The 26654-nt window shown below is 34.2% G+C and overlaps 1 protein-coding gene across 1 annotated transcript; it reads right to left on the bottom strand.

Moving 5' to 3' along the window:
* Window positions 1-23411: 23411 nt before the first annotated feature.
* Window positions 23412-25333, bottom strand: LOC113701244 (F-box protein CPR1). Its single transcript, XM_027221796.2, has 2 exons — window positions 24020-25333; window positions 23412-23715 (listed from the first exon to the last, which is right to left on the bottom strand). Exon 1 carries the CDS (start codon window positions 25206-25208, stop codon window positions 24027-24029), a length of 1182 nt encoding a protein of 393 aa, XP_027077597.1. The 5' UTR covers window positions 25209-25333; the 3' UTR covers window positions 23412-23715; window positions 24020-24026.
* Window positions 25334-26654: the final 1321 nt, after the last annotated feature.

Raw genomic sequence — 26654 nt, 5'->3', positions numbered from 1 at the left:
TTGATGCCAGCAATCATCAATTCCTGCTTACTTTCGCACTTGTGGATGAGAAGGCTAATTGGACTTGGGCATGATTCATATCACAATTGAGACATCATGTGTGCTTAGATGTCAAGAACATATGCATAATTTTGGATCCGCACAAAGGGATAATGCATGCAATGAAGACCTTGCTAGAGTGGAAGGAACCAATGGTTGTGCACTGATATTATTTGGCACACGTGCAAAACAATTTCACGCATAAGTTTAGAAATTAGAGGTACGAATCAAATTCTTCATGTTGATTAGATTAATCCATGTTATGAATGGAGTTTAAATTCTTTTGCACTTTTGTTTAGATTTAAGGATCTCATATGGGCCGCCGATGCTGCAAATTAGGCCAAAAAGTGCAAAGCATACAATTGGCCGAGTAGCGGATTAGTTAAACTAGAGCAATGGGCATTATGCAAAGATGGGGAATATCGAGGGGGCCATACATCTACGAATATAACGGAGTGTTTCAACAACTTGTTTTACAATGCTCGATTATTACCAATAACAACTTGTGTACAGTTCACTTTCAACCAAACCGTTGAGTTTTCACAAAGAAACGAAAATATGGCCTTCAGTACGATATAGAGTTTCCCCAAGGAAATATGGGAAAAATTCTTAGCAAATTAATTTAGGGCAAGGACACACTCAATTCAAGTCTATGATCATAGAAACGGAATTTAATGCATAACAACAGGCTGATGGGATTATACGATGGGGGGCAATGCACAAATTGTCCACTTTCAGAACGACACATATATGTGTGGAAAATTAATAGAATTTCGATTCATATACTCTTGTTAACGATTGGGAATCAATCCATACCATTTAGTTGGTCCTGCACACATATTTCGAGCATGGCAAGATTCTTTGCAGGGGCAATTTCTCCCTTTGAAGGACGTAGCTTACTGGACTGCTGGGATTTGCAACTTAATTATGATTTTGCCAGGATTAAACAAAAGAAACCTAACCTCAAGGCCATAGCTAGGATTAATTCATACCTTTGTTAGTGGGATCAATTCTATGGTAGCATCAACACCTTCGATATACTACAAATACGGGGCTAAATGAAACTTACTTGACATACTCGGTCCAGGCCCTACATCCAGATTAACATCTTGTTGGTCGGCTCCATCCTGTTCCTTATCAGTATTGTCAAGTCATTGCCATCAGGTCCCAGTTGGTGTCAGGATCTACATCAACATGCTTGCTTTCCAGTATATTCGGTAGAGAGAACGACAGGGGAATTTGTGCTAAACATAATTCAATAGCAAAACTAGTATCAACTCCCCAGTTATTTCATCCCGACTCATGCTTACGACTTACACGTCCCTTCCTATGATTGGACTCACCAGGCATCATGAGTTTGGATTCTGATTGTACTAGCATGGTGCTAAAGTATGAGGTGGTTGGGAGCATATGATCTCACTCCACTTGGGGATCGCCTTGGCTACATGAGATTTGTCCAGAGTCATGCTGGAACTATGGCTCCACCTCTAGGTATATCTCACATACCATGTGCCGTGACATCATTTTTGTATGGTACATTATATCCATGTCTTCTTCACACCCCAAACGTAGTCCAGCAAAAGTACTTAGGCCTACGGAATTCCTAAACTATAAATTCAAATTGAACGCAGTTTGATCGAGGCACATGTAGGTGTGCACTTTATCAACCAACTCATTATAACTTATTTGATCTTTAACTAATATAGCTTTTTTTGCACCTCAGAGGATCATATGCAAATGATCCTCCGGTGTCTACTATTTTGCCTCTCCAATAAAACTAAATCACCAATGCGAGGTCCATCAACATTTTTTGCATAATGTTATGAATATTTTTTTTATTTAGATTCTATCACTAATGTAATTCCAAACATGAATTTACATTAACTATAAATAAATTTATCACACCAGTAATAAAACAATTATGAATTACTATTCACTAGTAATCAGTAATAAAATGACTAGACAAGCACATATTTGTCCTTAAACATACAATTAACGGTAAATACTTTTAATTGTGTAATAATCATGTGCATGTTACCAGTCAAATAGAAGCATAAATTGGAAAGAGAAGTACAAATATCACAATCAAACCACTATTTTTAAAAAGTTGGATTCTCCAAATATGACTAAATAAATGGGACGGAGAGAGTACTATATACTATTTACTAATCACTATTTACCATTTGTCCCTTTTTTCTATTTACTCACAAACTATTTATTATTAGCTATTTACTATTCACTATTATTATTTATTTGCACTATTCGCTATCTACCTATATTTACTATTCACTATTCACTATTCTATTACTATATTCTTTTACAATTACCAATTATTTTTACTATTACTATGCACTTTTATTATTAGTATTACTATTTTTTATTATTAATATTTGTACTATTACATATGGTTTCTATTTATTCAATCCTTCCGACTGGAACATGTAATATATGTAATACTAAAACACTAGTAATTAATAAACTATTACTAATTGAACTAATTCAAATACTGATCAAATGTAATAAATTAATACTAATTAAATGTAATAACTATTGACCTAAGTAGTAATCATTTAAATCAAATGCAATAAACTAATAAACTAATACTAATCAAATAAAATAAACCATTACTATTTAAAATGACAACAACTTGTCGAATACGGTACCTAATATCCATTCAACTAAGTATACCTGAGATATAGATGGCTGAGCACCAACTTCAGATCCTAGAAGCCTGCTTTTGCTGTTTATGACCGCCAAAAGAAATCAGCGGACAATAATGTGCGACAATGTACACAAACTAACTGGCTGAACAATTGTGGAAACACAATCGATTACTTTCTGGGTAGGATTTTTGTTCTTTTCTGGGCAGAATTTCTTGAGACTTTCTCAGTATAGGGAGGAAGAAAATGGGGAGATTATGAAGGAGATAAACGGAAGTATACAAATGGGGTTGTGGGAGTCACATTGATGTTTTCGGAGATATATTTATAGCCAAACATACACACATTGATTGTATCAATACAATCAAGCTATTCATCTGAAATTAATTAATTGCAAAAAAAAATTACAACTGTTGGTGGAGTGTATGTGTTATTGATCATAATTGATCAAAGGCCCATAAAGTGTCACCAATGGATGTGGTTATACCAAACACTACATGTGGCATCTGGAATTTAAAAAAAAAATTGTTCACACCAAAAGTGGATGCGGCTAAGCCATGAGATGACTGGATTTTTTTTAAAAAAAATTTGTTCACACTATTGATCAACTATTGATCAATGGCACTGAAATTTAATCGCATTCAAAATTGAATTTGCAACGACTGCAAATTTCAAAAATATTATTCATATAAAATGTTGTGCGACTTACATAAAAAAATCTAAAATAAATTCAATTTCACTCAACGCTGCTTTTCTCATTTGCAGTGACACCTACTAAGGAATTAATTTGTCCAAAACACCAAATTTGTCACGATTTGTTATTTCACCATTATTTATAGAAATTCGCCTATTTGGCCCTCTCTTCTTTCCACACCTTTTTTGTTCTTTTCCTTTTTTTTTTTGAGGGCTTTTCAAACCATACAACTACTGAGAGAAACTTGATACAGAACCAACAAAATTACACAATCTATCCTTGGTCATCATTTAGTAATTAAAATGCTTGTACTAATTTTATATGGACCTCAAAGTTAATTATTTTATGTTTTTTTTTCTTTTGTTAGTAGGAAAAAGGTGGGATTTCAGAACTGAGGAGCTTGTAGGAAGATTAGAATTCAAGACCTTTAATTGTAGGCCTTTTATTTTTTGAGTAAATCTTGTATATGACGAGCGCGGGGTATACATATAACAATTAGATCATTCCACTGTCAAGTTTTACATTTATAACATCCTAAATACCCCACATGCGATTTTTCGCAAGTATACGAGTTGTGAGCGAGTATAGGGTATTAAGAGTCAATCCCACAGGGAAGATTTTCAATTACCAGTGATTTTCGAACTCCTTTATTATCTAGACTATCATAAACATAAAAGTAATAAAAATAACACTAGAAAGCTCCTAGAGGTATGGAATTCCTTACTACTCTTGCAAATTAGATTACAGATTAAGTGAATACTATTATCTTGGCTAGTTATGGCGTAATTTCCTTATGTACGTGAAACCTACTCTCGTAGTAAATTAACTATACTTGTAATTAAGCCATACCTACTCTCGTCATTATGAATTAACTACAAGCTCATTTATTCTATGAAACTATATGAAACAAGTCACTAAAGCCACATAGGTGCTCCTCTACTCTCATGAGTGAACTCCCTAGGTTTATCACTTCCTTGAACTAGTGTTAAATTCCATATTTTCATTGCAAACTTAACACTTTAAAATTATCACAATTAATGACCTGTTAATCATGATTAGATAAGCAAAAGTGATAAATAACTTGCTCAAAATAATGTCATCAGATAATCAAGTAAACATCACTAACAAGCTATAGAAAGTTCATCTATACTTTAGGCATAAACTTTAACTAAACATAAAGAAAAAGATCCAAACTTGTATTATAGTTAAATATGAACTTAAATACAAAAGAGAAAGTGATAGGAGAGAAGCCACCTTTGTCACTAGAGCTTCAAACTCTCCATCTTTGCTCCTCCAATTTTCATCCAAATCTAATTACAAATACAATTTTGTTGTCACTAAACACTTTTTGATTCTATGATAGTAGGTTGTTATCAATGGAGAATTCTGATTCAGTGACAACACTTTATCACCACGAAATTTGAAGATTTTCCTGCTACAATTATATCTATAAATGAAAAAAAATGACAATGCTTGACAATTAACAAATGAACGCATCCATTGCATTACGAAATGCCAAAATATCATATCAAGCATTCGAATATCATAATGAAGTTCAACAACATCCTACAAATAGTTGGCTAAGTAGTATTTGGCCTAAATTTCACATATAAGTCAAGGTAGCTTTACAAAACAAATCCAAGTCCTAAAAAAAATATGTGTTGTCATGACATTTCCTAAGTATAAGATTTTCTTTATAGTCCTTGAGTCAATTAACAACTCCTGCTGCTGATCTTCCAAAAAGCTAAAGTGAGCAACAAATCTGCAGTAAAGTACTGCAATTATTAGTAGGTCATAAGAAAACTCGAGACAATAAAGATAACTAAAGAATTTGCTAGAAAATAGGCTAAATCATTCCTTTTAAGTATAATCTAGACAATGACTAAATAAGAGTAAAGTAAGAGATAAGCACTTAGAACATTAGAGCTCAAGAAACACTTCTTTTACTTTTACTACGTTATTAAGAACTTAGGAAACAATTAATATGTTTATGCTACCATATTAAGAACCAAACAGTCATCCTTCTATGGTTTCGTAGGCTCCATTTGTATGGTTCATTCAATAGATTATGCATAGCAACTTCAACTTTTCAGGTATTGAAAATGCATATTGTTTATCACTAGACCAAATTTTGATGACAAATAAAATTCAGCATATATAAAGATCCTTTGCGGCCATTGGTAATATTTTAATGATTTTAATAATAAAAGATTTGATGCATCTAATATTTTAGTGAAACTATATAAAAAATGGAAAAGATGCACCACTATAAATCGAAGCTTCTAACTATGAGGCGAACCAGTACATTCACTAACCAACCTACTTTCAATTTTCAAAAGTTCTACTAGAAAATATCACATGCTAGTAGCTTAAATAGAATAAAAGTAAGTAGTTATCGAGAAAAGTTTGCATAAGATGTCATGAAATACCAGATTATGAAATTTCTTTTCTACTAGTTAGCTTAGAGACCACCTGTAGCTTGTTTATATGCAAATGTCTCCTAGAACAAAGTAAAAATTGTCACTTTTACAGAAACTTTGTTGACAAGACCCAACCATTTGAAACAAGTATAACATAGATAGAAAGGAGTATATGCTTACCCAAAAAACATCACAATAATTGGAAATTCCATAGCAAGGACCAATAGCATCAGCATAATAAGCTACAAGACAATAACAAACCAATGAAGTCCCTATGAAATGACACTGTGCATTATAAGCTCGAAGACAATGAATAAAATGGTAGCTGTAGTTCTTATAAGAAAATGTTTGCATATAAAACATATGTTTCCTTCTTTTAATTTTGATACTAATCTATACTTGCACCTAATAACATTACAACTACATATTCCAAGAACACTACATAATCGTCAAAACTTACCATATTCATTCAGGTAGCCCATCACCAAATATGAAAAAAAATGGTAGGAAAGAACTATTTATTCAAGATAAACTGTGATAGCCCACCTTCCCCTAAGGCGAACCAAAGGGTTCGGCGGACAGCCTGCCTAACACTCGCTAAGACTCGATCAATCTATTCAGATAAAATAAGACAAAACCTCGAGGAAAAGTAAAATAAAACCAATTCCCAAACTTGAAACGCTTACTTACATTCATTTCTATCTCAAAAGTAATACAATCCCAAATGTACAAAAGCTTTAGGTTCCCAATACTTCCAACCCTAACCAAGCACTAGAGCGAGTACAATTGCAAAAGATAACCTCAAAAGGACTAGGCTATGCTATTCTATACAAGTCTCTCGCCTTTGCTCGCATCCTCTGTAAGGAAAACAAAACTAACGGAATGAGCTAAAAGCCCAGTGAGGTTCCAGACACATAAACAAACAATGAATTCAATACATTAACCATAGATAGCAAGTAATTCCAGAAACATGACAATATAAAGCAATAATAACATTCATTAAAAGGATACGTGCTCACATGGAGCCATTCATTCATTCATTCATTCATTCTCCTTTCGTTTCCTTATTCCTCCATTCGTTTGAAAATGCATTTTGATAAGTAAAACCCATCATTTACATAGACATTCGTTCATTCATTTCATTTCACCCCCTCCTGGACGTTGGCCAGACTCCACCAGACTACAAGGTAATACTCGAGTATACCAAACGTTCACCCAGGATCACCAAATCGCCCGACCGAGTCCGCTTTTGGCTCGAGTCGACCGGCAACGAAGGGCAAGGGCCCAGTTCAGCCAAACGGCTTACATTCATGCGTAACTAGCATTTAATTATTTAATCATTGAAAATTTCACATTCATTTAGGTCGAGTGCGATAAAGTACACACTCGCCTAGAAAACTCATTTTAAGGAATCATTAAAAATATTTAACATGTTATCATTCGTTCATAACAAGTCATATAATCAAGAACAAGCCACATAGTCAATGAAAATATAACAAACAAGAAACACTCACCTATTTACGCAAAATAACATCCAAAATATCCTTTCGGATAACACCCTCAATCACCAAGGAACCCTAATATAATCAAAAGAACACATTATGCTTCAACCATCAAAGATATAAGTGATTCAAAGAAAATTTGAATACGTACTAGTACAAAGTAAAAATATGGTTTTGGTAGTGAAAAGAGTACATTTAAACCAAAGGACATAAGTAAAATATTTGAAAAACTTATGCTCACTCGTAAAACTTTAAAATCTCCATTTGAGTCGAAGTGACAAAGAAAACGTATTTCTATTAGTCGACAATTTCATTTTTCCAAGGGTACCAGTTTCGGCCGAATTTTAACTTATATACATTGATAAAAGAAGACGCAAATACCCTAGATGGTTCATGTGGTATTCGCTTTCAAGCCTCACTCAAGTCGCAAGTATATCTACCTAGTTCTTGAGCGTAAATTTGGGCAGCACGCCCTTTGTATTTTCTCATTTTCCAGCCATTTATGACTTCATTCTTTTCCGCAATTAGCCCCAAAGTCATACACAAAATCATCTAATTTCAATAGCTGTTCAATAAGCTCAAAGTCATACAAGTACAAAATCAAACTAGGAAAATGACCAGAAATAAAGTTTAAGTTATAAAACAAAAGACAGATTTGACATTGTTTTGCATAACGGACACAATCGAGGCTACGCTTATCGGATTGAGGTGCAATTTATACCGTTTTGAAGCTAAGATAGAGGGCTACAATTTTGATGAAGACACTTAGTCCAGTTTCTAGTGTATCCAAGTCATATTCCCAATTTACAGAACCGGATTCCTACCAACAGGCTAGTTAACTGCACTACATTCAAATGGCCATAACTTAAACTATCAAAGTCCGATTAAGGCGTTCTCAAGGACGTTGGAAAGCTAAGACATAGTACTACAACTTTCATGTTTTGGCTTAATACTAGTTCAGTATGTATCAAGGTGAAAAGACACGATCAGATTGGTGAAATATTCAAAACTAATCACTGGATTCACCTAGGGCAGTCAGGTATTTCGGTTTTTTCATAGGCTACGTTGCTCCGATTGAGCTGAAATTTTACAGACAACTGTAAAATATCATTTTCTGCAACTTTCATGTTTTGTTCTAAGCTTAATTCAGCCTCTAACCTAGTCAAACAAAATCGGGCAGAACAGGGGAGGTGAAAAACCCTAAGACTGAAATTTCCATAATACTACTTCCAACTATGAAATATGCTCATAAACTACCAAAACTACAACTTTAAACCACTAATTAGCAATTAATTGAAGTAAAGAGGAGGTTCTTGGTAAAATACCTTGGAAACTCAAAAAAAATAGTAGCTTAGTATCTTTTCTCCCACAATCACTCCACCAACTCCTTCAACCTTCCTTAATAAGCACTTGTATGGTGTTGTTTCAATTTTGGTTGGCTACAACTCAAGATTTGAGCAAGTTTGGAAGCAAGAAATTGAAGAGCTCTCTCTTGTTTCTCCCCTCAAGAAAGTCTGCCAAGAAGCAAGAAAAATTAAGAAATTTTTGGTCAAAATTTGCTTTTTAGTAAAGGTGAAAATTAGGTCAAAGTCCAACCTCCAATAGGTTTGTAGCACTTGGCCCTTCTAGTGTTTTCTCTAATCCTTTGGCTTCCAATTGTTACATCATATACAAACCTCTAATTATCCTCTAGCACCTTGTATAATAACAACACTTAGCACAAAAATCACTTAGTCACCAAAATTATATCGCACTAGCGGGTCCCACGTCTATAACGCACTTCAAATTAACGTACACTAACTCATACTAGGAAAAATAATTTTAAAACTGTACTTGCTTGCCAAAAAATGTATAGAAATTTTAATATCTCAAAGGAAAGTATAAAATGTAGGCAAAGAAATAAAATAATGCTGAGAAAATGTGAAAATTTTTGGGTTCTCACATAAACTCTAGAATTTGGACAATGAAAATCAAGCTTGATGTATACCTTTGGCAATGAAAATGTTGTCTCCAGCTTATACCATAATCTTGAATATCATGATTTCCTCAAAAAGACTAAAAACACCTGCTTGGTAACATAGTTAGCTATACAAGGCAATTAAAAGTGATATCAACCGAATCAAAAGTAAAAACAACTTATTGTAAACTTCAAAAGTGTATTCCAGAGTAATCACTTGGTGAAAAATGGTAAACACTCCAGATAAGATAACCCAAGGTAGAACTTGGATAAATTTCCAATCATTTCCATTACTTTATGATGCACAGCTACCTATTATAAACCTTCATTAAACAAGCAACTAGATATGATAACATGCAATGTTTTAAAAATCGAACCGTTAATTGAATCGGTGAAGTGAAAGGGTCGAGATTTAACCGGTCGGACCGGTTCAACCTTGGTTCAATGAATTTTTAAAAAATAATTTATATAAATATATATATATGCACAAAATAAGACATGTAATGGACTAATTTAATACTTTACATGATGAAAAGTTTACTATTTTTGAATAACTTGAATTTTTAAAAATAAATTATTTATTTTTGAATTATAAGTTAAAACAAATAAATTTCATCTTAATTTCAATTATATCTACCAAAAAATCTTAAATCCAACCCAAAAATATCACAATATTTTGAAATTATACAAAATTCACGTCTATGAGAATTTAGACATTGTGAACTTAAATTTTAATTTACGTTTTGGGATTTAGAGATTGCAATTTAAAAAAGAAAGTTTGGAGTTCTAAAGAAGTCAAGAGAATCGAAAATAGAAATGTAAACTTGATAAGAAACAAAAAATGAGATAAAAGTAAGTGGTTGTGGCATTAAATAATTTGGGTTAAAAAAATAATTCTTTTTTAACTTTTTTAATTTAATGGACAAAAATAAAATTAAAAGATGTAAGAAAACATTAATAAATTAAAAATAAAGATGTTTGATTAAAAAGGGAGTGACAAAAGAAAAGAGAATAGAGAGAGAGAGAAAGTTGAAGATTAAAAAGAAAAAGCCATGAGAGGATAAGATTTTGTAAGAAAATGGAAAAAAGAAATATGAGTATTTGTTTTATATAAAAAAGTTATAAAAAAAATTAATAAGATGCGATAGTGCAACAGTTACTATATTGGTCTTCTATTACAAAGGTCATGAGTTCGAATCTTGAAATTTACATTTTGCAAAACGTAAAAAAGCAAAACGTAAAAAAAAAGAGAGGAAAACTCGAAAACTGGAAAAAATCGATTCAATCCGGTTTCGACGGTTTCACGGTTGGACCGATTTTCTAGCATGGTCAACCCTAACACAGAACCGGACCGGTGCCATGGCTGGTTCACGGTTCAACCGGTCGAACTGGCTGATCTGGTCCGGTTTTCAAAACATTGATAACATGTGTGAATGTAACAAAAATCATAGAGAATGAAACACATGCTACATGTACCCTATTGTTTGAAATAATCTAGGTCCAAGTTTAAAAATGAAAGATTTTGATATTCTTGGGCAAGTATTTGGCTTTATAGCTAGATAATGAACATCTAACCAGACCCACAAAGAAGCTGAAAGAAGGCAAGAAGGTACGGAAATGGGAAAATTTTGGGCACCTTTTTTCTCTGATATCAATCACTACTAGAAACATATGCTGTTATGACAGCTCAAAGTATCATTACACGTCCATTATGGTTGCAAGACCAGCCATGTATTCAGAGCATATGAACCAGGAAAAAGCAAAATTCTTTAGCTAAATTGGATGTCCATTCTGTTTGAACATTCATGATTCCCATTTTTTGTCACTTTCCGCCTGACTATCTTGTTAACTTGTTCAACATGCTATTCAGTTGGGTTAGTTATTCTTTTTGACCTCTGACAATTTTAGTTTGTATCAATTCATTGTTCTCAGATATCTGGAGAAACAGCATCTTCCACTGTCAGTGCTGGATCACTGTTAGATTTGTCAGATCTTGCTAATACAAGCCTATATGGTTATGAAGACTACCATGGGGTGGATATAGGTGTAGTCCGTGTAGTGTGGTTATGCTTTTCGCCACTTGGAGGAGAGGTTCCAATTGAGATCAAAATAAAAGAAAATGACACAAAGCTAGGCTTTGCCATCAGCAGAACAGAGGAGGTTGGTAACTGCTTTGGGCTTTTACATTTCGCATAATAGTGTACACTGGGGGACAGCTACCTTTCTTTTTGTATGACAATGAAGGTTGATCAAATTTGAATGAACTATGATTAAGTGATTCAGTTAAGTAGCTTAAGATATTAAATGCTTCGTGTCCTTTTCTTTCTCAATTACATTGAACAAGCAACAACTTGGATGTTAAAACCTTCACCTTCCCATTTCTCAATTCCCTTTCCACCCAGCACCACTTAGCCCACTATTTTTCTCACTTGTAGCCACTCACCGCCATAACTACATCATAATCACCTCTTAACTCTTTTCACTCCTACCACTACAGCTAATTAAAACCTTCACCTTCGTCCCCAAACTCAACCTCATACCCGTATCCACCACCAACCCCACTGAAACCCTTTATCTTGTACAATAAAAAATAAAGTAATGGTATTCACAACTAAAATAATTCTACAAGAGATGGTTTCACCCATAACTCAAACAGTATCCAAAAAAAGTGGGCACAAATTTTTGGCAAAAAAATAATTAGGGCAAAAAAAAATTGGGGAAAAATCGGGGAGAAGAAGGAGAGACATGAGATACCTTTTGTTGCAAAGAGTTGGTGGAGTACTTCTTGTGAGGATTCACAAAATTCATTTATTTTAAAAAACCCTATTTCGAGCTTATTGAACCATGAGATTTCATAAGCTCGACCTATTGAGAGGTCTTGCTTGGCATATTCGCTGAAGTATCACCTCATAAATGTATTGCGGACCCGGTGTGGTATGTTAGGTTGAGAAGGGGAAGTGTAAGTGATGTTTCTACGGATTAAACCTACCCGGTTGACGGAGTGTCAACGCGTGGAGGTTCGTGATCGTGCAAGTGGAAAATAGCTCCTGAGAGCTCCAATATCCTTGAATTGTTTCTGTTTACTTTTCAGTGAAGTGCTCTTTATTGAATGGTTATTGTTTTAAATTGATTAATTTGGGAGTGTTACTTGAACTACGTGCTTGCGTGTTATCCTTGGTAGCATTTTCTTACTTCTTTTATGCTCCAATTCATCTCTGATACTTCATACAAGATGGTCATGTTGTTGTTCATGCATTACTCCAAGAATAATTGTATTGAATAACCAATTTCGTTTCCAAAGTATCATTGAATCAAACTCTAATGAAGTTGAAGTGTATCCTACTTGATCCAACAATTGATAACTCTTCTCAATTCCTACAAATATAACCAACATTTGCACATTAAATTGCTCAAATGAAATTCACAAAATTTAGAAGTTTAAGGAGCAAGTTACATCTTTAAATCATCCTAATTTGTACCAAAAATACACACAAAATACTACTAATAACCATATATAATATGCACTTATCAGCCAACATTATATGTTTGTTTGACAATGATTTGTCTTAAGTAACTAGCCCAAGTCAACTCTTTCTTTTTTGTTTTTTAGGAGCCTCTTACTTTCTTTGTCTTTTACTATTTTTGTTGGTTTTTTCTGTTAGGGTTTCAATCTGGTTATGTGTCCGTATCAAAGTCATGATGTGATTTTGCTTCTGGTTATTTGTCTTGCATGGTTGCTTGGATGTTTGTCATGTTGTGATCTTGGAAGTAGGATGAACTTTTTTGATTCTATAAGTTGCTTTTTGGATATCATGCCAAGTAATTAGCTTTTTTTGGATCAGCCATCATATTCAGCTTTTATATCTCATGGCTTGTAGCAAGGATTTCATCTTCAAGATTGTTATACAAGATATTTACATAATTGATGGTAAAATTTATGTGGCTGAGCTCATGTCTTTATACTGCATATTGGTGGTTGCTTGGACCTGCCTTGAGCCAACCATTTTTGTCAATCTCGTACTGTTCTGGTTTTACTGTTGTCCATTTGATCTATTCTGGTAAATTGCAAATCTTAGAGTTCATTGTCTTTCTTCATATGTCAAACCCTTGTTTCTTGATTTAGCAGCTATCTTAGGAAGCTTTACAGATCAAGTTTGATAGTAATATGCTGTAACTTCAAAGTGCAGGAAACAACACTACTGAATAATGATGTCCACTAGCTTAATTACTTAGTGATACCTCTGGTACTTTGTGCTTTTGTTTGTATGTGATAAAGAGGGGAGCGAGAGAAGGTGCAAAGATTATTCATGTCAAAAGTATATAACCAAACACAAGCCCTATTGTTAAGAGAGAGACTTTTGTAATGATTCTATAAATTCTAAGTCATTAAGCAATCAAAATGCAATAGCTTCCTAGTTGTAGTTCTTCCAAATGTTACTGTAATAGTAGATTCTCAAGATAATTGGAGGTATTTTGTGTCACTCAATAATTGGAGATTAAATGCTTAAGGGGATATCTGCTAGCAAAAAGAGATGAAATAGCTATGTAATAATTGGAGATGAAGTACCCAAGTTCTTCTTTCCTCTTTCCTCTTTTTACTTCCGATGTGGGATATCTCATTCTTCCTACCTTTAGAACTTTGCATTTTCTCAAACCCGTAACAATACAATACCTCATTCTCCCCACCTTTAAGACTTTGTATTCTCACAAAATTCTTTACAATGCAAACTGTCCACTTGGTTATGCTTCAAACTATCTATTTGGTTGTGCTTGGACCTTGGAGGTGCCCCGTATGTGACACGTAGTTTCTTGGACTCCTTTGCGTAATCTGAAGGATAACCTGATGGCCCCAAACTCAATCCACACAGAGACTACGTAAGGTTCGTGAGTAAATTCTAAAATTGTGATGAAAAAAAATTAATTTTACAATAGGGGTCTTTTGAATTGGTTATTCTTAGCAGAGGGGTCTTCGCATTTACGAAATGTGAACTCTTTGAATTCACATTTTGCTAAATGCGAAGTCCCTATCCTTCTTTTGTTCTGCTAAATGAAAAAAAAAAAAACTGACCTCGCATTTCCTAATAGAAAATCACATTGGGCAACTTTTTGTCCAAAATTGAAACCCAAATTCTCCCCCCAAATCAAACCCTAACTCTTTGTTCTCCAAATCCCACTGATGAAGAAGAAACAGTAGTCAAGAGCCCTAGGTTTGGATCTATGGCAGTAGTGACTAGTTGGGACAATGAGGCTCTTATGGTGGCTAGTTCTATTGTTGGAGACACCCCCGATAGGCATTGCAAGCAAAAGAAATGCCCCAATTTCCAGAGTTCCAAGACTCCCCCCACGAATTTAATAAGGTAAAAAAAAAATCTCAAATTTTATGATGTAATTGGTTTAGTAGTGACTAATAGTGACTAAGATTTCATATCCTAGAATAAAAATTTGAGGTATTTCCAGAAAATGTCGAAGGCTGAGGAGGAGTCTTGCTTTCCTGCCAGCAGTTGCTCTTGATCTTGAGAATGATGAGCCAACAACAGAATCAGGTATACTTAGATCAGGGGATTCTTTCTTTTTCCTCGATCCTCTTAAATCTTTCTTTTAGATTTGTTTGATTTCTTGGGTGTGTTTTTTCATTTAGAATTTTTTTGGATTATTATTATAATTAGAGACCAAGAAAGATGTGACAAAATCGACAACTATTCATCACAGAATGGATAGATGGAATGCTAGAAAATTATCATGTCTAACATAAAAGGTTACTATTACTTTGTGTTAGGATTATTAACTTTGTAAGGAACAATGGGTTATTCTGTTAGAAGTCTTAGTTGGGATCTATTAATGTTTTGCGGACACTATGGTGAAGTATCCTGTAGGTTTGCTCATTATTAGAGCTTATTTAAACCCTCATATTTTCCTATGTTGGTCATCATTATAGTAATTGTATTTTGTGGCTCTGGAGCATATGGCATCTTAGGACTTCTCAGCATTCTATTCATTTTAGCCTCACTTGTGTAATAAGCCTTTTCGTTCGATCAGATGGTTAAATTATTGCAGAGTGCCTTGCTTTATGTTACCTTAGCAATTGGGTTTAAAATGATGGTACATCACGAACACCAGTTCAATCCAAAATTCTTGAACCAAATTGAAGAGTTTATTTCTTATAGCTGTCATGAATTTTCAGATGTTTGAAGCAAGTGATTGTAAATTGCATGCTTAAAATATTTAAATTTTCTTTATAATGGAATTTATGGTTGGATTAGCACCTAGAAATATGTTAATTTGATCAGAAATTTCACAAGGCTAGTAGACGGGAGTTTCTGTTAGTTTTTGAGATAACCGGGCTGACCACTTCCTGTATAAATTATCATTGAGTACCATATAAAAGGATGCAGAAGATCAAAGCAAAGAGTTTTCTGGTGAGATCTAAAGAGGAATAAATCATTGCCTGTGCTTGAAGTTTGTATATGGTAATGAACAAGGAAGCTCTTTGGATGGTTGCATGAAATCGTTAGCAGTTTCTAGCTTTGCAATTAATTTATGCTCCCTTTTAGTGTAATGTGCAACCAAGAAAGGAGAGTAGAAGCCATAAAGGTCAGATGGTAATCACTTTTAATCTGTTTAGCTTTGTGCTCTTTTCATATGTGATTGTGCACTAATCGTTTGCATAAAATATTTCTACAGATTAACATGAGATGGTAGATAGGGGTATTAGTTATGAAGTTATTGTAGTGTCTATATACTTTCCAACCTGTTATGGTCTGATGTTGCAATGTAGAAAAGAGTTCTAATCTTCATATTGCCATTTATACAGCTGAATTCTTGCCAGATAGATTAGAAGTTTAGTGCTTGCACGGATGGCTAAAAGGTTGTAGATTGTGATGTTGTTAGGGGATCATGGACTAGAGGTGGCCTTATGGTACTGGAAGTAAGAAGCTCATCTCTTGTGGTTAATAGCAGGTGGTTACTTTTTAAAGCAAGTTTTGGTGTAATTGAGCAAGTGTAATGATTTTATCTATCGATTTGAATCCATTCTCTTGTACATAACAATCCATAGCAGGTGGTATTGTTTTGGTGTAATGATGGATGGAGATTTGTGTAATGTTAGTCTTTTATCCTAGAGATAAATTGATAAGCTTCACTTTGTTTTTGGTTATTTCCTGTAATTGTTCCATTTCCTTCCAATTTCTTGCCCTTTTTATTTATTGATTTTGATGAAATTGGTTGTAGGCATATATGGAGTGAGGTTGTGGCGCAGAATTATAGCAGCGAATCTTCTGAAGTTTGAACTCTACTAGCAACGGATTTACTTTTAAAGATTATTTGGGCAACATTGCCATACCATTTATCCATTTATTAGTTTTCATCGTGCATTTAGTTTAGTAAATACCCATCCTTGTACTACAAACTAATGTTTCCCTTTTGTTAATACCAAAATTAAGATGTGATTATAATTGTTGTAGTTTCCTTTTCATAAGTTTATTAAGCAATTAGGATAAGTAAATTGTGTAGTAGGTGGACCATTCATTCTCTTAATATGAGTTAAATTTTTTAGGAGAAACTTAGTGATAAATAAGAGTACAATCTTTGAGCATGGAATTTTTAGTAGGATCTTTTGATTGTATGTAACTTTATGGATCAATGTAGTGCATCACAAACCAAACTTGAATATTATAAATCAATGTGGTGCATCATAAATCAATGTAGTGGATTGGTAAAACGGGTGGAAATGGTACTTTTGATAGGATGCGCAATAGCACCTAGGGGTAGCCTTTCAAGATCCACGGCTCAAGTTATAGTTGTACGCTTTAATGATAAAGTTAGATAATAGTGCATAACTCTCTCTTAAACACCTACTCGACATGCTCTCTATCTAATCTTTTTAGCATTAGCATTTAGTACTGCTTAATTGTCATAAACAATCTATTGATTCATGCAATCCCTAATATCTCACTAATCTAACCAATACTAAATACCAGCCCAATTAATATTTCGTAGTTAGAATTAGATTTAAGATATTTGAGGTAAGCCTTAGACCAACTAATTCTACATCAACTATTGTTAATACATATCTAGTACTCAGAACTTAGCAAAATTGTAATTCTATTATCATTGAAGTAGGACAATGTATTTTTTTTTTTTTTTTGTCGAAACGATAGCTTTGTATTTCATATTCAAGTCTTTACAATAAATGGACAAAGGTCCAATCAAAAAGACAACAGTCCTACATATGTCAATGATGCATTAGCATCTAAGAGTGGGATTAACCCATTCTTCATCTAACCAAATGTTAAGAGTATGCATGCTCAGCTTAATATTATCTACTTTCCCCGAACTCAAAAAAGAGAAAGAGCACTGATGAAACAAATTACAAATGGACTGAATATCCTCAATAAGAGTAGCTACTCGCCAGTTGCTGTATCTTGACTCCTTTATAGCTTCCACCAGTCTTTTATTGTACATCTTTGTCAAAGAAGTAGTACAATGTCGTATAAGCATTACTTCTATCATTATTAATTGACTAGATAATATTGTACATCTTTGTCAAAGAAAAATGTTATTTTTATACCATATGCTAATATAATAATTAACCAATTCAACAACTTGCTCAGCAATGGGCATACATAGATAGCATGTGAAGTGGTTGAATTTAAATAAAATTTACAACAGGCACTAATCCGATTATGAGATCAGGTAATATTAGTGTTCAGTTAATGCGAAATTCAAGATCAATGGATAATGGCCTAAAAATTCATTCTCCATAAATTTACAAAACAAAAGGCAAAACCCACACTTAAAAGAAAAACCAAAACGGTTTGCTTGAATTTATAAAAAAATAAACAGAAATGGATGAGCATGAATTTATTAATATTCAAAAACTAAAAGATTTTAAGTCTCGCATATGTTAAATACGAGGTGCGAGACCTCGTATTTGAGAAATGATAGGTTTCCTGATCTCGCATTTATCAAATGCGAGGTCTGAAACAATTTTATTTTTTTTGGGATTTTTTCAAGTCAGAAATTCAATGGTACATCGTATTTGTAAAATGCGAACTCAGTGAGCTCGCATTTACAAGTGCAAACATCACTTGACTGAATCCTACACTCAAAAAGCCTCATTTGTAGAAAAATTTTAAATTTCATCATAAAATTAGGAATTTCACTAAGATTCGCTTTGATATTAACTGTTATGACTCGGGTCCAAAAGCTAGCACAAGCAAGTTTTGGACTAAAATCACTGGCCCAAAATGCTTAACCCAAGGAACTTAGTGATTAAGGAGCTCAAGTTCTTAAAACATTTTCTTTCCTCTTTCCACTTCCGATGTAGGATACCTCACATAACATTGCCTTTGAAATGACGGTTAAACTTGTTGCTGAAATTGAAATTTGTTTATGTAGCGTTTTCTTGCACAGACACTTGGGAATTGGCCACCTCGTCTTGGGATTTTGCTTGTAACTGTTCTTCCTTGCATTTTATAGGAATCAGATTCTTGAAGACAAAATAACTAAGAAGTTTGTTTGGGTTGTGAATTATTTCCAAAAATTTATCTACTTGTATCATCAACACATTTTTCAACCACATTTTTATCTCACATATATCATATTAAAAAAGTACTGCAGTGTTTTTTTTTTTCAAAAAATTATCCCAATTAAGTATAATATTTACAGTTACCTGGTTGTTTGTAGAGCTGGAAATTGGTAGCTCAATATGTTTCCTTCCGTCTTATGTTAAATAATTATAGTTATAGATAACAAGTTGTGAAGTTTCTCAACTAAAGCCAAACGTTTGTACGAGACCTCAAACCCAAAAATAATCTCTGCCTTTGAAGTATTAAATTAATCGGGGGAAAGATGGGTTGGATAGTATAAGAGGCGAGAGATCCCGGATTCGGAACCTCTCACTTGCACCAAAAAAAAAAGTATTAAATTAACTGATCAATTGCTGTTAACAATTTAGAATTGATTTCTTTTTTTCTTTTCAGGTTCCATATTTCTGAAATTCTAAGAATTCTCTTTCTGATGTCTTCAACCATGTTCAACCATTTTCTTTCTATGCAGGTTACATTTTATTGCACAAGAAAGTTTAGAAACAGCCAGGGATGAGGCCTGTAGTCATCATTTTTTAAATTTAATTTTCACTTTTTTTAAAAAAAAATCTCACTAATTTAAACCTCTCTTAACTTGTGCTTGTTAATCTCTTGCTAGACATATGTTATTACTAATCCATGTTTAATTGTAAATAATGTAGAAAATAAAATAAAATAAGGCACATAAAAGGGTGAAGTAATTTAAGGTTTGCGTATGATGTGCCCCGAAAGGTTTGCTTATTGATGAATGTGTAAAGCTTCATCCCCTCGGTTTTGTATTACAAATTTATAACTACACTCCTATTTTTACAAATGCAATAATACATCGATCGTTTTTGCTATTAACAATTTACAAATGCATTTCAAAGAAGTTGAAAATTGTCAATTAAGACAGAAAACGCAAGTAACTTAAATAGAAGACAAAGTTATCTTGGCACAATCACTTCACGATTTTATCTGAGTTTTGATAGTTTCTTATGAATAAGGATGCGTTTGAAGAAGAAATGGATGAGAGGGGCCTTCCCCGGTGTGTTTGGATAGGGAATTATATGAAATTTTATTTAAAATAATTATGATAGCACCTTTTAGGATGTAATGTACATGAAATAAAAAGATAATTGAAAACCATATTTGTGATTTAATCAGATAATTTCTTTCAAATAATACTAATCCAAACATTATGTTCGGCAGAAGTTTTATTATCGTAACTATTATTTTAAAAAAGAATTGTTATTTTATCATACAATTTTAAAGAGTTTGTAAATTACCATTATCCCATTCTATCACTTCATCCTATTGTTTGCTCACCCTTAAAGAAAATGGAAACCAAAAGGCAAATGTTTCAGGGCATCATACCCTCGAGGTCAACATTGGCAACTATTGCATATGAATGGTTCTACAAGGATGAAAGAGAAATGCTTCCTTGGCTTCTGTTAGGGTAAAGAACAAAAACCCTCTTGTAGTTTTGCCCCTCGTATTTTAAACTGATATCGGCTTTTATTAACAAGATTATTTTTTATTTTATGCTTTATTTTTTCTTTCTTTTTTTTTCTTTTTATTCAGAAAAATCATCTCTTTCCTTTTTATATAAAAAAATATTTTATTCTATATTTTTTGTTCCTTCTTTTTTTTTTCATTTTTCCCTTTTCTTTCCTCCATGACTTGCTCTCTTCCTCCACCAACCCCACCACCCCAATCACCCTAACCCTCCCTCCACCCTCCTCTTTCCTCTACAGCACCACCTCTCTTCCTTCTTCCCTCCTCTGCCCCTCTTCCTCCCCAGCCACCCTTTTCTTAATCATTCGTGTTGTTTTAAATACACCTTTTGATTTAAAAAAAAAAAGTTTTAGGTCTTAATCTTGTGGATTGAAAAAATAATGTTGGAAAAGTCACTATCAAAAAGAGTCCGATAGCACTCGACTTCGAATGAATTAGGCCCAATGTAGCAATCAGACATTGGAGTTTCGACCAAAAAAGAAAAAAAAAAACAGAGAGAGAGACTTGCAGATTAAAATGGTCAGAGTGATTACGTAGCATGTCAAAAAGGGAGGGAGAAATCATACAATAGCAACTTTAGAAATTATTTACTCATTACAACTATAAATTACTTAACGTAAAGGATATGGATGAAAATCAGAATTTCGACTTCCCGAATTGTTAGTTATTTTCATATTAGTAGTTGTCGATCATAGTTGCATTTCTACTTTAGATATAATGGATTCCTACATTAACGAAAGAAATTCTTTTAAAAAAAAGTGCAATTAGAATAGAGGGGAAGCTATTCTATTTCTAACTATATAAATACTAGAAATATTCGTCAATAGTAAATCCATCAAACCAAAAGAAAAAAACAAGACTTAAGTTCAGAATATATTGAGATGACGAAGAGGTCCAGAATAAAAAACGACAGAGAATTAGACCACCAGATGATGATCTTGAAGAAGGGATCAAGAGACTGAGAATTGACAAAGATGCAGAAGATGGCAAGGAAGATGAGGAGATGATTAACAGCCAGCACCCTGCGGGTTCGATAGACCATGAGATGCTGATGTTAAGGAAGATGACCAGGCAGCTGAGAATTGAGAAAGATGCAAAAGAAGACAAGGGAGATGAGGAGCAGATGATCAATAGCAAGCTCCTGGCAGACTTATTAGTTGATATACTAGCAAGAGTGGATATAACAAGTCTGTCCAAGTTGCAGTGCGTTTGCAAACTATGGAAAGAGCTAATATCTGACTCATATTCACAAATTGCATGGGCAAAAATATGTTCTCTTCACTGAATATTCTTGCAAATCTTGGGAGAAACTAGATAAAAACCAGAGGATGTAGAAGGAAAACTGAACAGGAAAACAGTACTACATGCACAGACGACAGTCACATTCCCAATTCTGATCCTATCTCACACAGTTATCTTGATTCTTGGCAATATGATGCCCAGTTTGATAAAATCATAGGGCTTCTTCCTTCTTATTGGGATGTTCCTGGTACAGCCACTTTTCTTTGGTAACAAGATAAAATCATAGGTCATGGTCCTCTCCACAGTCCACACATGTAGTGCTTCGTTCCATGTAGGAAATTCTAATGAGACATTGACTGCTATCCCTGCTAGGCACTTAGTTCTGTCACTATTGTTGCAAGTACTCGCTGCAGATTTACCTTAGTGATTAGTTAGATTTTGTTAAGCTACAGGATCATCATGTGTTCTATATTCAGTTGGTTTACGTCGAAAAAATTAAGTACATAAATATAAGGAGCATGAGAGCTTAAAATAAGAAAAAACAAAGCAAGACGGTTTGACTCTCCAGTGTCCTTGGACATATATAGGACAGTTTTGTCCTATATATATTTTTGTGGGAACCTCCTTTAGAGATCAAAGGACTGATCATGGAATATACAATCCAGCAAGTGGAATGTGAAAAGCATGGCTGTTTTGCTCATCTTAACAGGAATCTATGATTCCAATGACTGTTGGGAATCGGATTACATCAAATCTACTTCAGTGCCAAGGAAATTGAGTGCAGACAGCTATTTTTTAGGAAAGATCTGGTTAGGAATTGCTAAAATGTCACTGACTAAAACAGTAAAGGGTGCAGTGTACAATTTGGTTACTGAAGAAAATATTCATAAGCAACAGGTCTAGTGTTATGACTCAAGAGTTGGAATTGGCGATTACTGGTATTGCAGTTCCTCAAAACAAAGAGGGTGGAGGAGTTGAGTTAAAGATTTGACATGAGACATTATTGCAGCTGCAGATTGCAGGTGGAAGGAAGCACCTTGCCATGAGATGATCCACACAAAGCAAATGATAGCCAGGGAAGATAGAAAACGTCTCCAGGATTTCCTTGCAGGTATTTGTAGCAATAGAAGAAGAATTTAGAGAAGCCTAGACAGTTTTCTTAATATGTTGTAAAACCTGTAATCCACTGATTATATCTCTTAAGTGTAGTTTAAATTCTCCAGATCTAGAGAAGGAAAGGAGAAGGATCCAAAGCTTAATTTGATCATTGGCAGAAAAGCAACAATGTTCTATCATCAGTCAAAAGAGCTTTACAGACAGGGACATGCCTCAGTTACTCAATTTAGGTCAAGAAGCATTGGTGGAAATTGAGTAAAAAATCAGTATATTTGATATCTGAGGCACTCCCATTGAAAGCTCTCCTGGTTTTAAGGTGATCAAATGCAAGTTTTAGCCAATGACTTTCTTAAGCTCTTGTCACAACATCCACTCCTTTTCCTATCCAAAGATCAGGCCCCTAATGCATGTCTACCTTTAATAAAATTGTATGTATACTTTGTTAGCGAGAACTTCAAAGTTCTACAAAGAGATTGCAGTTTGTAGCATTACCGTGAATGGAATATCTTTTGTATGTAAGAATCTTTCTCATCTATCCTTCTTCAATTCATAAAATAAATATGTTGTCTCATAAAGTCCTTCCCATCTCTTTTTGAAACCTAACATAATCAAGTATTTTAAAGAAAAGGGCTGCATGCCTGGAAGATTACAGAGATACCTAATCTACTGCATATAAACTAGCCAGGCAAACTGAATCAGATAAAGAACCAACAATCCCAATTCACATAAAACAAGAAGGCATCATGTGCTAGAAAGTAAGAATTAAAGATGTTACAAGCAAACAACATGCTTGATGAATTGAATACCTCACTTGATTTACCATATTTATGGTTGGTGAATTAATGCAGATCAAATCTCAACCCTCCGTCATATACAAAAACTAAACTGCCATAAAACTAGACATGAACATGGACCACAGTATATTTATCTCATCCACCTTCTTGGACAAAATCTGTTTCCCTGCTTACAGCACAAGTTTGAAGCCCTTTGACTAGAAATTATTCCTATGAAAGGGAGAAATAAAGTAAACATGTTAAGCCCTGCAGATGGAGCCAGCTTGTGATTAAAAAGTCATATCTTATCATATCATTACAAGATGGAAAGAACGCAAGATTGTCCTAAGCTTTATAGGGTTAATAATATCACAGCATCTCACAAATAAGTTAAAACACAAAATTTATTGAACAGAGGTGATAGCATTTGATAGAATTCTGAACTTCTATTCACAGATCATTGTGCAAGGACAGGCTAACAAGAGCACTAAAATGGTATTCAGCAAAAAGGAGTAGTTGAGAATACTCATTATACCTCTTTTTCATGTTGCTCTTTTTCTGGCTCTCTGTTTGGCTTTTGCTTGGCTCCTTTTTGGCTCTCTGTTTGGCTTTTGCCCTTTCTTGTCCACTTTCCCCAAATCAAAATGACTGCCAAGCTGAACAAGACTCTCGAAGCACATATCCAGCTCAAAGTACAGATTCCAAGGGTCAAAACTAAACCTTGTCATTGCACGTTTAGTTGTTTTCTTTTCAAGATCATACCATGCAAGGAGCTTACAATCTTGCTCCAATAGCACTCGCTTACCACACTTAGAATAAGCAATTGGCCTCACTACTTCAAAATGCCCACTGGATACATCACATTGCCTAATGGAAATCAACTTCGTCCAAGATTCCTTAACCCCATAATCCTTCATCACCCAAATATCAACATGATCCAAGTAATAATTGCAAAGCACACAAAGGCATCCTCCCAATACCTCAACATTCATATGGAAATTCTTATCAGAATCAACAGGCTGTGGCACCAACCTATATTCCTCTGTTGCAAGATCAAAAGCAGCAATCATGAAAGCAGTATATGACTCGGGATTTCTAGTCACAAGCCAATGCAATGCACCATTAGCCAGCATCCCATAAACCCTTCTATAACACAGATAATAGGGAAAATCTTGTATTCTCTTCCAAGAATTTGATCTCAGGCTATAAATCTTAACTTTAGTATCAAAGGTATCAGAACTAACCCCGTAAAATTGTACAATCCTAACCACCTTATAATCATCACTCACACAATCATACCCAAATCCATAGATACCTTCTCTTGGAAGCTCAGTTTCAGTAAGAGGCAATTTTCGATACCTTCTTGTTGATGGGTTCCACAAGATAATATCCTCTTCAGTGTTCATCAGACAAAGCAAACCATTGCAAGAACCCAAGATCTCAGTTTTGTAATCAGGGGTTTTCAATGGATGGTTGAGTTCTTCAAAAATAGCCCGGTTGGTTCTGTTTAGTGAATCAAAATCTGCAGAGTGAAGGTATGAATGTCTGAGGATTACGCTGTGATGGGATCTTGTTTCGAGGGACTGAGCAATGTGGAGTCGGATGAATTCTGGACTGTCTATGATGGCCTTCCATTGTTTCGATATGCACCTAAACCTCAAGAGTGGCTTTACTGGAAGCCTTGAAAGCATTTCCTTCAAGATGTCCTGTGGGACGTCGGACATTTTTGATGATTTTTCTCTTCTACAGATAGCAAGAAAGGACTATGGTGATTATGCTTATGCTGTACTTTTGATAGACCAGAATCTAATTTTTCATTTTTTTTCCATTTGGGTAAGTTGCTTCGGAAAAATGTTTGCTAGTTCCGAGTATTTAATAACTGGATTAATCGATGGGTGTTGCTAAATCCATACCTCCCCCGGATTTGGGGCAGGGACGGTCATCAGTATGACCGTCCCTGCACGGTTAAGGGCCAAGATTTGCCCTCAAAATTTTGTGCGGCTGAGATTACACCATGTAACTCGATTTCCGCGCTAAGTATGGGGCCCACCACTATCTGTTCTGAAAATACATCCTGTGAAAAAAAAGTTACATCGTGTTTAACCAATGTTACGCGCAGTGCAAAATGAGGACAACCTGCAACCGTTTGTGCCCCGTATCCTACCTCCCCCACCCACCTCTGTGTGAGAGTTCCAAGGTATTTAATCACCGGATTAATTGAAGGGTGGGCTAAATCCATACCTCCACCACCTAAGTTCATTCTCTTATAATTAAGATTTTTTTTCTTTTTTAATATAAGTTGGAGCTTTCGAATCTCTCATGCACACTTTCTCCTCTGCATACTTAAGTTCACACTCTTATGATTAAGTTTTTTTCTTTTTAGTGGAAGTGGGATAAAGTCTCCAACTCGAAACCTTTCATTTCTAGGTCCACACTCGAAACAATTTTGAAATCTCTTATTTACAATTTCTCCTCACATACATCTAGGTCCACACTCTTATAATTAAATTTTTTTAGTGTAAGTGAAAGGTTTCAAAACTGGTATCTCTCACTTACACTTCTTTTTTCCATATCATCCAATCCATCCTTCCCCTATAATTAAGTTGATTTCTATCGTACAACATTTATGAGATTTAGTAGAAACTTTTTTGATAAAAAATTAGCTCGATAATGGTATCAAACAATTTCAAATAATTAAAATTTGTAATTGATTATTTAAACATCTCTTGTCATATGAAAGATATTTTGAATTGAAAAAAGGTTTCTATATTCCTATAGAAATCTTAATGCTAGGAGTGCAGATTTAGACAAGAGGTTGTGGATTTATCGCCACCCTTGATTGATATGTAGAAAACGTATCCAATGATGATTGCGGATGTTTACAAAGTGTAAGTGGATTACTAGACTCCAGAGTGAAACTCTTCACTATTGTTTGGACTAATTTCGCATTGCAATTCCATTACGCCACTCAAGTGGATCCTCACTAACACTTCACCTCCTGCAACCTATTTTACATTACAAATACATTTTTATCATTTTTATTACTTTTATATCTTTTCAATTACAATTTTTTTTCTGTTATACATCACACTACAAAAAAGTACTACAATAATTATTTAAAAATTATTCAAATGACATTCCTTCCATATATAATGGGTTTATGGACAATG

This window comes from Coffea arabica, chromosome 7e, assembly GCF_036785885.1.
Source record: "Coffea arabica cultivar ET-39 chromosome 7e, Coffea Arabica ET-39 HiFi, whole genome shotgun sequence".
Lineage (NCBI taxonomy): Eukaryota > Viridiplantae > Streptophyta > Magnoliopsida > Gentianales > Rubiaceae > Coffea > Coffea arabica.
This window is presented reverse-complemented; position numbering and strand designations above follow the sequence as displayed.

Bases quoted from the DNA above. Each gene is read 5' to 3' on its own strand.
- LOC113701244 (XM_027221796.2), bottom strand. From the start codon at position 25,208: ATGTCCGACGTCCCACAGGACATCTTGAAGGAAATGCTTTCAAGGCTT.